Genomic DNA, 16160 nt, shown 5'->3' on the forward strand with positions numbered 1-16160 from the left:
AGTTCTCTTTGCACCCAGAGTATTATTTCCCACCCAGAATACTGTGTAAGTTTTGAACAGTCCCTTACTGCTAGAATCAGTTTATGGTAGTTTGAACCTACTTAGCAGTCACTTGGCTTTAAGAAACTACATGTAGTTTACTAGTTGTTTTTAAAATCTTCTGGGCCCCATAGTCACTTAAGGTGATTTTACTGCTAAGATTGCTTCGGAAAATGAGGCCTTGGTATATACTAGCAAAATGTAAGCTGGATCCAGTATATAGTTAAAATATGTTTCATTTATTTAGACAAGTGAAATATTACAAACTTAAGACTCTTGAAAAAAAAAAAAGTATTTATTTAATATTTTTAATTAGCCATTTGGCAATTTAATAATGAAATATATTTGACAAATTCAACTTTAACATTTGGCAATTTCGTGAATGAAATGTTCCTGTCTTCCGACGTTCAGAGGTTAGGCTTTGATGGTGTTTTAGGTGACTGTTTAACACAGGTTGGACTGTGAGTGGTCTGTTTATCATTCACAACACTACCAATTTGTAGTCTCTATAGTTTGTCTCGGGGCGGGGCGTAGCCCAGTGGTAAAGTGCTAATTTGATGCGCGGTCAGTTTGGGATCATCCCCGTCAGTGGGCCCATTGGGCTATTTCTCGCTCAAGCCAATGCACCACGACTGGTACATCAAAGGCTGTGGTATGTGCTATCCTGTCTTTGGGATGGTGCATATAAAAGATTCCTTGCTGCTAATCGAAAACAGTAGCCCATGAATTGGCGACAGTGCGTTTCCTCCCTCAATATCTGTGTGGTCCTTAACCATATGTTCGACACCATATAACCGTAAATAAAATGTTTTGAGTGCGTTGTTAAATAAACCATTTCCTTCCTTCTATAGTTTGCCTTGTTTCAGCCTGTTCACCACGACTGGTATATCAAAGGCTGTGGTATGTGATATCCTCTCTGTGTGATGGTGCACATAAACGATCCTTTGCTACTAATGGAAAAAGACCATATGTCAAAATTGCCAAATGTTTGATGTGTAATAGCTGATTATTAATAAATCAATGTGCTCTAGTGGTGTTGTTAAACAAAACAAACTTTAACTTTCTATAGTTTGTTGCTTCAGTAAGGACGGTTCATGTAGTTTATATACATGGTTTTAGGATTAGCTTTTATAAAGCTACATCAAAAATGATTTAATTTTTAAATGATGCTCATATGGTTCAGAAATCTTGGTACTGTACGAATCCCAGATACTATTGGTATATGGAATTGATTTGCGTTAAATATCCCAGTGATAGTGATACAGCCTCTGGGACATAACACTTTTTCAGGACATCACAATCATTGGATTTGTACATAGTTGTCAGTCTCTATTCAGTGGTATGGGGTGGGACGTAGCCCAGTGGTAAAGTACTCGCTCGTTCCAGCCAGTGCACCACAACTGGTATATCAAAGGCCTTGGTATGTACTACCCTGTCTGTGGGATGGTGCATATAAAAGAACCCTTGCTGCTAATTGAAAAGAGTAGCCTATGAAGTGGCGACAGCGGGTTTCTCTCTCAATATCTGTGTGGTCCTTAACCATGTCTGATGCCATATAACCGTAAATAAAATGTGTTGAGTGCGTTGTAAAATAAAACATTTCTTTCTTTCTTTCTATTCAGTGGTACATGTATGTGCTGTCCTGTGAAAAAGTGCATTTAAAAGATCTCTTTTGTTTTATCAGTCAGAGTAGCCTATGTGGTGCAATTTCTAAATCAAAACTCAAAATTATCACATGTTAAGACACCAAACAGTAATAGTTTTAAAATGTGCTGAGGTGTCGGTAAACAAATATTCCTTTCCTTTCCACTCCTTATAACAGTTTCTGTAGTCCACATTTCCTGCCTACCTTGTTTACAGACTTCATTCTGGAGTAATAAAGAGGATATTAAATCACATCACATAGAGGGTTGGGTTAATTTGTTAAATCTGTATATAAACTTGCTTGTAAATAAAATCAAATTTAATGTTATATACACATATGAACTGACATTGTCAAAACCACAATGTGTTGGAAATGGTAATAGAGGAGTTTTACTAAATCTTATGAACTGCTACCAAATCAAAACTGTCAGGTATATTGTATGTATAATTTGTCATTTGTAATGAAACTATTAATTCTTTTGAAATAAAATATTAACAAATTATAATTGTTTTATTGTTGTGTGTATTTTATTGAATATTCAAATGTATATTGAAATATGTGTGAGAGAGTCCTGAACTTGCTGACAATATTTCAAGTGACTAGTTTCTTTTAAAATTAACAATTACATAATAAATATATATTCTTCTTTAGAATATCGTTGTTTGTATATTCTTTGTGTTTTTGATCATGCTAATAATTGTAGTACTTGAAACTTCATTTTATAAATTTCCTAATATAAATTTGTTCCTTTTGAGGGCTTCTAGATAATGGTAGCTCCACTCCCATGGCTAGTGATAGTCAATGTTGGGATAGTAAATAACTACTATTGCCATGCCTGATGGCTAGTGACATTTTTTGGTCAAATGTTGCAGTTACGTCTATTTTGTAAATATGAATATCCTGCCCTCTCCCCAACCCCCAATGTTAGTGTATCTTCCTGTTTAGGTGACATATCTAATTATTACTATTATTTAGGAACATTTTATCAATTTAACTAGACGTAGGACTAATGAATTTTTAATCATTGCTAGTAAATTTTAAAAATCACTGATCCCATGGCTAGTGGATTTTATAAAAATTCTAGAAGCCCTGTCATATGTTCAAAATTATTGAGAGTTGAAAGAGTTTGGGCTGCTATAAACATTAGGACGATTAGAAACATTGAATATAGCGAGACTGATGTTTGAAACAAACAAAAACTGTATTTAATATTTTAATTATTGAGAGTTGAAAGAGTTTGGGCTGCTATAAACATTAGGACGATTAGAAACATTGAATATAGCGAGACTGATGTTTGAAACAAACAAAAACTGTATTTAATATTTTAATTATTGAGAGTTGAAAGAGTTTGGGCTGCTATAAACATTAGGACGATTAGAAACATTGAATATAGCGAGACTGATGTTTGAAACAAACAAAAACTGTATTTAATATTTTAATTATTGAGAGTTGAAAGAGTTTGGGCTGCTATAAACATTAGGACGATTAGAAACATTGAATATAGCGAGACTGATGTTTGAAACAAACAAAAACTGTATTTAATATTTTAATTATTGAGAGTTGAAAGAGTTTGGGCTGCTATAAACATTAGGACGATTAGAAACATTGAATATAGCGAGACTGATGTTTGAAACAAACAAAAACTGTATTTAATATTTTAATTATTGAGAGTTGAAAGAGTTTGGGCTGCTATAAACATTAGGACGATTAGAAACATTGAATATAGCGAGACTGATGTTTGAAACAAACAAAAACTGTATTTAATATTTTAATTATTGAGAGTTGAAAGAGTTTGGGCTGCTATAAACATTAGGACGATTAGAAACATTGAATATAGCGAGACTGATGTTTGAAACAAACAAAAACTGTATTTAATATTTTAATTATTGAGAGTTGAAAGAGTTTGGGCTGCTATAAACATTAGGACGATTAGAAACATTGAATATAGCGAGACTGATGTTTGAAACAAACAAAAACTGTATTTAATATTTTAATTATTGAGAGTTGAAAGAGTTTGGGCTGCTATAAACATTAGGACGATTAGAAACATTGAATATAGCGAGACTGATGTTTGAAACTAACAAAAACTGTATTTAATATTTTAATTATTGAGAGTTGAAAGAGTTTGGGCTGCTATAAACATTAGGACGATTAGAAACATTGAATATAGCGAGACTGATGTTTGAAACAAACAAAAACTGTATTTAATATTTTAATTATTGAGAGTTGAAAGAGTTTGGGCTGCTATAAACATTAGGACGATTAGAAACATTGAATATAGCGAGACTGATGTTTGAAACTAACAAAAACTGTATTTAATATTTTAATTATTGAGAGTTGAAAGAGTTTGGGCTGCTATAAACATTAGGACGATTAGAAACATTGAATATAGCGAGACTGATGTTTGAAACAAACAAAAACTGTATTTAATATTTTAATTATTGAGAGTTGAAAGAGTTTGGGCTGCTATAAACATTAGGACGATTAGAAACATTGAATATAGCGAGACTGATGTTTGAAACAAACAAAAACTGTATTTAATATTTTAATTATTGAGAGTTGAAAGAGTTTGGGCTGCTATAAACATTAGGACGATTAGAAACATTGAATATAGCGAGACTGATGTTTGAAACAAACAAAAACTGTATTTAATATTTTAATTATTGAGAGTTGAAAGAGTTTGGGCTGCTATAAACATTAGGACGATTAGAAACATTGAATATAGCGAGACTGATGTTTGAAACAAACAAAAACTGTATTTAATATTTTAATTATTGAGAGTTGAAAGAGTTTGGGCTGCTATAAACATTAGGACGATTAGAAACATTGAATATAGCGAGACTGATGTTTGAAACTAACAAAAACTGTATTTAATATTTTAATTTAGTAGTTAAAAAAGGCTCTGTTAGTCAGGAACATGTTACAGGGAATATGATACAGGGAATATGTTACAGGGAACATGTTACAAGGAACATGTTACAGGGAATATGTTACAAGGAACATGTTACAAGGAACATGTTACAGGGAATATGTTACAAGGAATATGTTACAAGATAAATGTTACAGGGAATATGTTACAAGGAATATGTTACAGGGAACATGTTACAAGGTAAATGTTACAGGGAATATGTTACAGGGAATATGTTACATGGAATATGTTACAAGGAATATGTTACAGGGAACATGTTGGGGTGGCAGTAAAACCAGGAGAGTGTATTTAAGTCAGTTTGTTATAACCAGTGGAGACGTAAGCCAACCAAGACACACCACATGGAAAACCGTGTAACAATGACACACTTTTCAACAATAGAAATAAGCCGAAATTTTCACTAGTCCACCAGACAAGTACATCTAGAAATATACTTGTCTGCCAATATTTTCACTTGTCCAAATAAGTTGTCAGTTTTATTTAAATGCAAGGACAATGTTTTTTTTACAGCTCAAAATGAAACTGCATTGAACATGTTTTATTTGTCTATAGGACGACAACCATCGAGTAAAAAGTGTTTGTCCAAGCACATTTTCACTTGTCTGGACAAACGGACAAGTGCTTATTACGAACACGGCTTTTAAATAACTTGTCATAATTCATTGATTTTTATAATATACTACTCAACTTTAGCTCAGAATATTTAGTAAAACATATCCAAGTAAAGCAACCGTGTTTTATGTCTGACATTTCTGATTGTACTTGCGCAATATTACTGTGATGTATGGAACATCCAGACTGCACAGTCTCATTGATGTGTACAAATTGTTCATCTTTACATATATTTGGTATTTTTCTAGCGAAAGTTAAGTAGTACAGCATTCAAAGTGAATTTACATAAAGAATAATATATTTGTGTCCATTAGATACCACTTATCTTACGAGTTGTTTTAAAATGTATATAACAAGCGACAGCAAGTTTGATACGTTTTTAAACGAGTTGTAAGATAAATGGTATCGAACGGACATGAATGTATTATTCTATTTCTTACATATCCTCAAAAACCAGATTTTAAGCAAATTTTAACATCATGTTGTACTAAACGTTATTTACAGCCTTTGCACTTGCGTGTCACAGACAAATGATTGTCAGGTTAATTATACGTCACAATGTAATCAATTTTGATCGTGCTGGTTTTTCATTGGATGTATGGCATTGGTGACCTGGTCATCACCTAGGCACAGCCAGCCATATGTCTTGAAATTTTTAACACACATACATATGTAAACAAGTATGTGTTATCAAAAATAAGGAATGATGTTCTCGCCAACAGATGTGTAAGAAACTTCATTTATAGCTCAATGTTGAATAAAGACAGAAACAAAATTGTGTTGATCAATAAATTAATATAATTTAATTAAATTGCATTTTTTGTATTTACACCTATACTACAACCGTCGTGGTGGAGACTCGGTTATTAGAGTGTTAAACGCGATTCACACAGATGTTGTCTGTCGGTGCGGGTGTGCTTGCCAACTCCGTGCCGACCTCGCAGTTTATATTCTTAGGGTTGTAGTACTGGAAGCCATATTGTCTGCAGAAGTGGTCTTCAAGCTGGCCATAGTTGCAGACGTAGAAATGGTTGCAGTCGTTGAAGTCTGGAATGAACATTGTCCTCACGTTCTGAGGACATTCTATTGCTGTGTTGCAGTTTTCTGAAAGTGTAGATTACACTCATCGAATCCTTGAAGTCAACAAATACAGTCTACAAGATCACTGTCACACCACTTCACTTCATATCAGATTTGAAGATGTTTACCATATTGCCATATATTTGGGTTTTATCTATCTTATTTATTGTCAAGAATAACGAAGTTTAAATCCTAGAGTAACCATTCTTAAACTAAAATAACCCAGCGGGCGGCAAAGAGGGCACTTTTAAAAAAACAATTGGGATCAGTAATATAACCTGGCCTTCTTCAGTTAGAGTATCGTTAAATAAAACATTTCTTTCTTTCTTTTTCTTCATTTAGATGTTTTTAAAAAAGGATTTTTATAAAGAGCATGTTTTCATCGTTTTCCCTTTTGTTTTTTAATCTTGTTCAGTTATTTATTTCCGTTACACGAATATTTCATTTTTTGGAAATTACGAAAATGTCTTCATTAAAAAAAAGTATCAAAACCCACATTAATTTTTTACCAAACAGAACATTTCCAAAACACATACTGCTTCATTAACATGCACAAAGTAAACAAAACGTCCCAGTTATAGCATCTGTTATATAGAAGACTTCTAACATGCTCGTGATGTGCAATTACTAGTAAATATAATTATCAAGCATGCATTAACGTAAAATAATGAGTGAAAATTTAATGATATACATTGTATCAGCATGAACGAAAAACATTGGCTACTGAGTGTCAAAAACTGAAAACCCATTTCTACTGCGATTAGCCCACACGCGGTCATAAATAAATCATGTGGGACGCTAAATGTTTAATGGTGAACAAAGTATGATACGTGTTTACTACTCGAAACAATCTGTAGTAGACCTAAGTTGGGAAACTTTTCCACTTCCTACACATACGTTATCTAAACAACCTAATACTATTAATGCATGAGTAAATATAAAATACACCTATAGATATGTAGTCTTATTCCATCCATCACCACCCACCAGTAATCAGCCCCGCCGCCGAAATGTTCAAATGAAAACATTCAACAAATATATGAGATAATTATCTCATTTTTATTATAATCATGTACCATGTTTATTTTGAACTAGAACACAGCTTTCGTAAATGAGTATTAAGTGAATAAGTAAAAGAAATAAAATATTAATTAAATAAGCCATATAGTAAAACAAACCTGTGGCTTGTCGTTTGTTCCGGCTTGCAACTCCATTAGATGCCGCTTGGACTGCTTGTCCTAGAATAATACAAATGATATTGCATGGATAAACAACATTTATTAATTCAAATAAATTTTAATACCAGGTACTTTGCATTGAAAAATGCAGTCGCGGGCCTGAAAAAAATGTTCACTTTTCATAGTCGTGCTATAGAAGCACAAGGTCACCGTAGCACATGCCTATAACTATACAAGTCTATCCAGTGGGGCATTGGCCTCCGGACATCAGTTTCAGGGGATGCTAATTCAGCATCCCAATTGTTTATTATCTAGCAATTGTCTTTAAAAGACAAGAAAACCATGTGAATGTGGTGTGATGCAGCACCATATTATGTAGCACGAGTACTCTGGCCATAAGCGAGCTCTCTTCACTTACCTGTCCAAATGTCCGTCGTCCTCTCTTACGGTTAAAGTACTTGGACTACGTCATATGGTGATTAGAAGTCATGAAATATGAGTATGAAGGACATAAACCTATACCTACTAAACTCCTGGATTCATTATTCTTTAACAAAATAAAACCAAACAAAACAAAAAGAAAGAAAGAAAGAAAGAAAGAAAGAAAACAACACATAATTGACTTCTTTTCTTTCAACCATAACTTTCGAATCCGAAAGCCTAGAAAAGATACGCCACCCTCCACCCCTGCACACTTCTTTCCCACTAATAAGCTACTAATGAGATCATAGCTTAAATTATTTATATATTCTAGATTCTGGAGCAGAAGGAATGCCTCCTATGTTTATATTTGGAATCTCTGGTTATTCACTTGCTAGAAATAGTTTCAAAATTGCATTTTTGCACAAGACACAATCTGGCTACAGGACACGCGAGCTAGATAGAATCCTAAGAATTTTACCACAATTGTATTCCATACAGTACTAACCCCAACACGATGACACCATGGCAGTCTCAACGCAGGTCTTGAGCCGTGGGTGGAAGGCCATGCCCGGCACACATTTGGCGTTGATCCACCGCCCGCGGTCGCACTTCCAGAAGGCGGTACAGTCGCTGCAGTCATACTCAAACCGTGTGGTGCTGCACGAACTCAGCGGTTCGTGGGGTACACACTGCGACCGCACTTCAGACCACAGTAATGATACTGAAACCGAACCAAGAAAGAGATATGTGGCATGATAAAGGAAAGACTACGTCAATACATTTGACCTTTGAGTTCCTGGTCCCATTTTTAACAAAATAACCGAACCTTCAGTAAAAAACAACAACAAAAAAAATAAAAAAACGTGGCACTGTAAAATAACCTGGTCTTAATGAGTTAGATAAAGATGACATTTTTATAAAGAGTTTTTTTTTTTTTTGGGGGGGGGGGGGGGGGGGGGGGTTTCGCCACTGGCAAATATTATATTATTTATTCTCCATCCTCAGGGATATCAGTTTGCTGAAAAGATGAACATGTCAACATAAGATAGCAGCTAAAACGCGCATTAATTTCTTGACCCAACAGAACATTTGCAAAATCTGGGGGTCCCATACTCTGCCTATGGATATTGGTCAGTTGGCCGAATTGCCGGTCGACCCGCATATTATGGTAACCACTGCTACCTTCTCACCTTGTGAGTTAGTCCCATCTTTGGTGGCCTTTAGTTACTACATTTCGAATATATTTCAACAAGTTTTAAGAAGTAGGATAAATCTATATAATAACCTGATTACTATATGTTTTAGTAAAGTATAATTTCAATTAAAAATAATAAAATACAAATACAAACAAAAGCAATACAAGCCCTTTTTGTTACGTGTTCAAAATTGATTTGCACTACAAATCTGTTATCGTAATCAAAATCTTATTTCTATACAAGGAACAGTGAAACATTACATTTAGAAAATATAAGCATATTATACGACTAATAAAACCTGAACAAATTAAAGGCAGAGGGGGAAATAGGTTAAAAGACATTTTGCACATAGTTCCAGCAATTTGTAACAGGCAAAAACTTAGCGTCACTTGTAAGGTCAAAGATCTATTTTGTTAGCACATTTCGTGTGATGTGTTAATCGTTCAAACAACATACCATGTTATCTGTAAACCACTAAGTAGCCCGTTTTAATAGGGGCCGCTGTGGCCATTCCTAAACGGCACCATTGATCAAACACCATCTCACTTTAAATATAGCTAGATACTATTTAAATGATTCAGTTTAACACAGTATATATACTTACTGCATGACTTCGATATTAAGTTAAAATTTTAAATAAAAATATTACATGATTCATAGTTCACAAATATATTAAAAACCAACAAACAAAATCCACCTTTGTAACAACCACCACAAAAAATGCATAATGAAAAATAGGCCATACAAACATTTCATTGTTAAATAAATACATGAACCACCAATTTAGCCTACTTTTGACCATAATTATTTGATGTTCAAATACTTTTTAATGTTCTTTTATTCCACTTTAATGCGTTTTACTACTTTAATAATAAATTATGGTTTTATGTCGCCAACGAAAACATGGTGGTTTATTTTGTTCATTTAACCGCCTGGCCCGTCTCTAAATAACACATACTTGATCAGTGTGTAAACAGAGAGCACACGCAGGTACGCGGTAACTCAGTGAAACTTCATTCAAACAGTAAACACTAAGAAACACGAATAACCTTTCAGTTTAAAAAAAATTCTTAAAAAGTAAAAAAACCCAACATATTTCCACGTAGTATAATTTTTCCATTCAGTTTTCGCGTGTAACACCATTAGGCTATGTTTTGCTAAATGTTTTTCTTCTTCTTTTTTTTTTATCCCACTGCCACCTTTTCTTTTACTCCTTTGAATTCCATCTCATTTCTTCCCGATCTGGCAACTCCTCATATCTTTCAACTCCTTTCGCTGTCAACCTCCACATCCCAGTCCTCTCCAACCGCGACAGGTGTTCGTCTCTTGTGGCTATCCGTGCCACACACCTGTCATTCCCCATCAGCTTTTAGCTGTGGGCTTAGTCTGACCACTTCGGAGAGTGTTCAATAGTTACTTCTGGCATTGTTAAGAGGCACTTGTAACTACCTACTATGCTCCCCTACTACCGGCGGTCGTTAGTTAGTGCCGTGGATCAGACCAGCTTTATCAGCGGCAGAGGACGAAGATGCCAGGTGGTTGTAGAGAAGTACACAAAGACTGCACCCGTGGACGATAGTGTGGACAGCTGAGAAGACAGAGTTGAAGAAAACTGACAGAAAGGGTCGAAACAGATTGAAATAGTGGGAGAAATTGGAAAGGTTTTTTTTATATTAAGATAATGAGAATGTTTTTTGGCCAAAACTTAGTTTCTTGCTTAATATATTAAAATGTATGGGTGACAACGTGAAATTTGAGTGGTCGTGTGAAATTTGAGTGGTCGTGTGAAATTTGAGATTTGAGTGGTCGTGTGAAATTTGAGTGGTCGTGTGAAATTTGAGTGGTCGTGTGAAATTTGAAATTTGAGTGGTCGTGTGAAATTTGAGTGGTCGTGTGAAATTTGAAATTTGAGTGGTCGTGTGAAATTTGAGTGGTCGTGTGAAATTTGTCTCTGAGTACGTAATGATCTACAGTCCTTCCTACGGGGAACGCCTTTTGTCATACTATGAATTTTATTACAAGTTATTTATTTCTGAACCGCTTGTTTTCTAAATTGCACACAAAAATAGGTTGGTTTTTGTTATTTCCAAAACACTTTTACTTTTTTTCTTACATCAAACATAACTGGAATTATTTTTAAAAAATTAAAAAAAAAAAAAAAAAAAATATATATATTTTTGGAGGAGAATGGGACAAACTACAATAAAGAATTCAATGAATGGATTTTTTTTTAAATTTATTATCTTCTCCGGATTTACATCATTATTCTAATTTTAAAAAACAACCCCCCCAAAAAAACCAGACAAACAAATAAAAAACAAACAAACAACAGCTAAGTTTCAACCAAAAGTAACATATAGTGATAGTACACGCATATGGACTTTTAAGCAGCTACGTCTCTCAATAGATTACCTTCCTGCTCGTCCAAATCATCTAATTTTATGCAAACTGAACTTTATGAAAAAGTCGCCTCTATTCAGATATTTATTTCTGATACTCACCTCGCTGTTTACTGAGGTTTAATTTTTTTTTTTAAAACCCCAATCTGTTAAAGAAAAAAAACAAAGTAAGTCCAAACCTGCGATTAAAACCCCAATCTGTTAAATAAAAAACACAAAGTAAGTCCAAACCTGCTATTAAAACCCCAATCTGTTAAATAAAAAACACAAAGTAAGTCCAAACCTGCGATTAAAACCCCAATTTGTTAAATAAAAAACACAAGATAAGTCCAAACCTGCGATTAAAATCCCAATATGTTAAGAAACACAAAGTAAGTCCAAACCTGCTATTAAAACTCCAATCTGTATGTACTTCTTCATAACTGGTGTCCACAACAGGACGACTCGAGTCCTGGCTCTTCTGTGTTTCAGTTTTAACTCAGGTGTGCACAGTATATGACATAGAGCGGCGAGGTAGAGCTGGTCAGCACACACACAGGTAGTTACACTGCAACTGATGTGATGACAGGTAAAGGTCAGTTTCACACCTATGAACGTATTGGGTGTTTCCTCCAACAGTAACACGTCTACCCACACACACAGGCCCGGTTTACACTGTTTAATTTAACATGAATCCGTATCATAAACGAGCATCTGAATTTTCCTACCACTGTTTTCTATAGTTTCTTTAAATGCAAGTTTCTTTTTCATTTTGGATTTAGAGCAAACAAGAAATGGGTCTGGATACATAATGAGATCTAGGTCTGAATGCTTGTTTAAGTTTCTCGAACAAACGCATTGGTTTGATGTTGATACAGTGTTTTCACTAGCAGGGCCATTTGGCTAGGTTTCAGAACAGTGCGGGGAGGATTCTTCTTTCTTTTTTCTTTTCAACGACATCCTAGAAAATCAACATTGGAGTCTTTGTTACACATGTAAATACGCAGACGTGTGTAGAATAGATAAAATCCCTTCAACGCCATAGCTGCATGATGGTCTGGTGCAGGTTAATTGGTGTCGATGCAGATATTTGCTGATTTCATTAAAGGAATATTCCCGAGTTTGCTGCATTGTAAGATGATTCCGACTAATAAAATATTTCAACGATTAAACTTACATATTAAATATATGTTCTTGTTTAGAATATCAGTGTCTATATATTTAATGTGTTTCTGGTCGTGTTAATATTTGTAAGAAGCCAAAACTGGATTTTGTCTTAAAATAATTTCGTACGTACGAAAAAAAATATTTTAGGAAATAAATGAAATTTAGCCTAGTACAAATATTAGAACGATCAGAAACACCTTCAATATACAGCCACTAATATTTTATGCAGAAAAAATATATTTGATATGTAATTACAATCGCTAAAAAGTCTCTGCTAGTCAATAACATGTTTAAAAGTGCAGCAAACTCAGGAATGTCCCTTTAATTAAAAAACGGTTCTCAATTTGCTGCCATTTAGTCTATTTAAGTTTGTTTATACCCATTGTCGTGCTTATATCTAATTTAAGCACGCTGTCCTGGGCACACACACACCTCAGCTATATGGACTGTTTATCCAGGACAGTGGGTTCGTGGTTAGTTGTTAGTGAGAGAGAAGTCGCCTTACACCTACCTATCGAGTCGTCAAACTCGCTTTGGGTGGGGGTCGGTACTGGGAGGCAACTGCCCCCCCCCCCTTCCCTGCCCGCCGGAAGGTACGGCCCTGCCTACGAACTTCGGTTTACACGGACCTGTGTTCCTTTTACACCGGTAATCTATACAAGGACCAAAATAACATATTAAATAAAGAAATGTGTTTAGGATAATAGACCAGTGTCTAATCTTTGTATGTTTGTATCGTTCTAGTGCTAGGGGCGGGACGTAGCCCAGTGGTAAAGCGTTCGCTTGATGTGCTGTCGGTCTAGCATCGACCCTCGTCAGTGGACCCATTGGGCTATTTCTCGTTCCAGCCAGTGCTCCACAACTAGTGTAACAAAAGTCGTGGTATGTACTATCCTGTCTCTGGGATGGTGCATATAAAAGATACCTTACTGCTAATCGAAAAGAGTAGCCCATGAAGTGGCGACAGCGGGTTTCCTCCCTAAATATTTGTGTGGTCCTTAACCATATGTCTGACGTCATATAATCGTAAAATAAAATGGTTTGAGTGCGTCGTTAAATAAAACATTTCCTTCCTTCGTTCTAATGTTTGTAATAGCTCAAATCTCATTTTATTTCCTAATATATATTTCGTTCGTATTAATTTGACCGGCAAGGGAAATCCGCTGTGGGCGACCACAATGATTAGAACGATCTGAAACAGGCCTATTGGATATGTGGACACTGATATTCTAAACAAGAAGATGTATTTTAAAAGGCTCAAGTAGTCTAAAAATCTCAGGGGCGTAGTGTGATCTGGACCTGGGGATGGGGTTCGAATATGAACCAAGTGGACCCTTTTCCTATTTAGTTTTTGCACCACCAGAACTCCATATGTATAAACCTATATGTTTTAGTTCTGAAAACTGACCATTTGCTTCAGCCTACGCCCCAGGGCCCCGTTCCACAAAGCGACCTTAGCCCTAAGATCACCTTAGTGCATAAGGTAGCCAGTGCATCACGACTAGTATATCAAAGGCCGTGGTATATGCTATCCTGTCTGTGGGATGGTGCATATAAAAGATCCCTTTCTACTAATGGAAGTATTGTAGCGGGTTTCCTCTCTATGTCGGTGTCATAATGACCATATGTTTGACATCTTCAATAGCCGATGATTAATAAATCAATGTGCTCTAGTGGTGTCGTTAAACAAAAACAAAAAACGAACTTTCTACAAAACTTAGTATTTAGAGTTTAATCAATTTCATATAGCAGAAATTGTTATCAGACACGGCAGAAGCAAATTGACATTGAGGTGGGGGCTGAGTGTGACAGATCGAGAACGCAAAGCAAAGTTTCTAGCGGGTTCAGGATATGCTCTCCCGTAAAACTGTGAAAACTAGATGTCCTAAAATGCATTTTCCTGCATTCTACAAATAAAATTAATCTCTGGCTTAAGATTTACTACCTGGTTATGTTATAGCAACTCTAAAATGATACTATACCATTGCAATATTTTTTGTTTCTCAGGACACTTACATGTTTTGGTTCTTTTTTTATTCTGAGATAGCAATTGATTTGAAATGTATGCATTGCAAACGTGAATAGTGATGTGCATAGTAGGCCTAATTATTTTTAAATACATGCATTGGAAAAGTGAATAGTGTTAGGTTGACAGTAAGGGGACGTTATCATACATGTATGTATATACATACACCAGTGCCCCGTTCCACGAAGCAAGCTTAGCCCTAAAATCACCTTAAGTGCATAGCTACCTTATGCGCTTAAGGTGATCTTAGCGCTAAGATCGCTTCGTGGAACGGGGCCCTGAAAATTAATTGAGTACCATCTAGTTTTGACCATGTGGCTTGTACTTCACAAGTAAATGTTGTCAACGTTTCGTCAATACAAAACACTGCAATTAATTGAGCACCATCTAGTTTTGACCATGTGGCTTATACTTCACAATACAAAACACTGAAATTAATGTTCTGTGTATGCAGAAGATATTGAGAAAGACTAACAGCAAGTGGCACTGTCGTTACATCAATATTTAACGTTTTCTAGGGGAAATAAAGTTAAAGTTTGTTTTGTTTAACGACACCACTGGAGTACATTGATTAATTAATTATCGGCTATTGGATGTCAAACATATGGTTATTCTGACTCGTAGTCATCAGAGGAAACCCGCTACATTTTTCCTAATGCAGCAAGGGATCTTTTATATGCACGATCCCACAGACAGGGGCGGGACGTAGCCCAGTGGTAAAGCACTCGTTGGATGCGGTTTAGGATCGATCCCCGTCGGTGGCCCCATTGAGCAATTTCTCGTTCTAGCCAGTGCTCCACAACTGGTGTAACAAAGGCCGTGGTATGTACTATCCTGTCTGTGGGATGGTGCATAAAAAAGATATCTTGCTGCTAATCGAAAAGAGTAGCCCATGAAGTGGCGACAGTGGGTTTAATCTCTATCTGTGTGGTCCTTAACAATATGCCTGACGCCATATAACCGTAAATAAAATGTGTTGAGTACGTCGTTAAATAAAACATTTCCTTCTTTCCTTTCCTTCCCATAGACAGGACAGCACATACCACGGCATTTGATATAGCAGTCGTGGTGCATTGGCTGGAACCAGAAATATACATAGAAATATATGTAATTAACTGTGGAGCTGGAATCACAGTGATGTGATTCTCATAAGTAATGTATTCATGCCATCTCGGTAAATACACAGTAGATAGAGAATTTATAATTTAAAAACAAAACAAAAAAACCCACCTCTCAGGATCAGGTTTAAACCACTTCGGATGCAATACAGTTCAGGTGGTATTTAATTAACTCCGAGCTGTATACTTCCGTACAGACAGGAGTCTACCACAAGCAGATAAAAGCTGGTTTCTTTAACGGCAATCGATCTTGTCTCGATTCACTATTTTACCACAGGGTCAGTTTGATACGGAATGGTGAAATAATTAAATTAATGCTCGATAAGATTGCTTGTAATACGGTTTCAAATAAGAAAAACATTTTAAATT

At 35.5% G+C, this 16160-nt stretch overlaps 1 protein-coding gene across 1 annotated transcript; it reads right to left on the reverse strand.

The window, feature by feature from the left end:
* Positions 1-6005: 6005 nt before the first annotated feature.
* LOC121376565 lies at positions 6006-8661 on the reverse strand. The gene is made up of 3 exons (XM_041504479.1): positions 8412-8661; positions 7484-7543; positions 6006-6329 (listed from the first exon to the last, which is right to left on the reverse strand). Exons 1-3 carry the CDS (start codon positions 8470-8472, stop codon positions 6100-6102), a joined length of 351 nt encoding a protein of 116 aa, XP_041360413.1. The 5' UTR covers positions 8473-8661; the 3' UTR covers positions 6006-6099.
* Positions 8662-16160: the final 7499 nt, after the last annotated feature.

Source organism: Gigantopelta aegis, chromosome 6 (assembly GCF_016097555.1).
Source record: "Gigantopelta aegis isolate Gae_Host chromosome 6, Gae_host_genome, whole genome shotgun sequence".
NCBI lineage: Eukaryota > Metazoa > Mollusca > Gastropoda > Neomphalida > Peltospiridae > Gigantopelta > Gigantopelta aegis.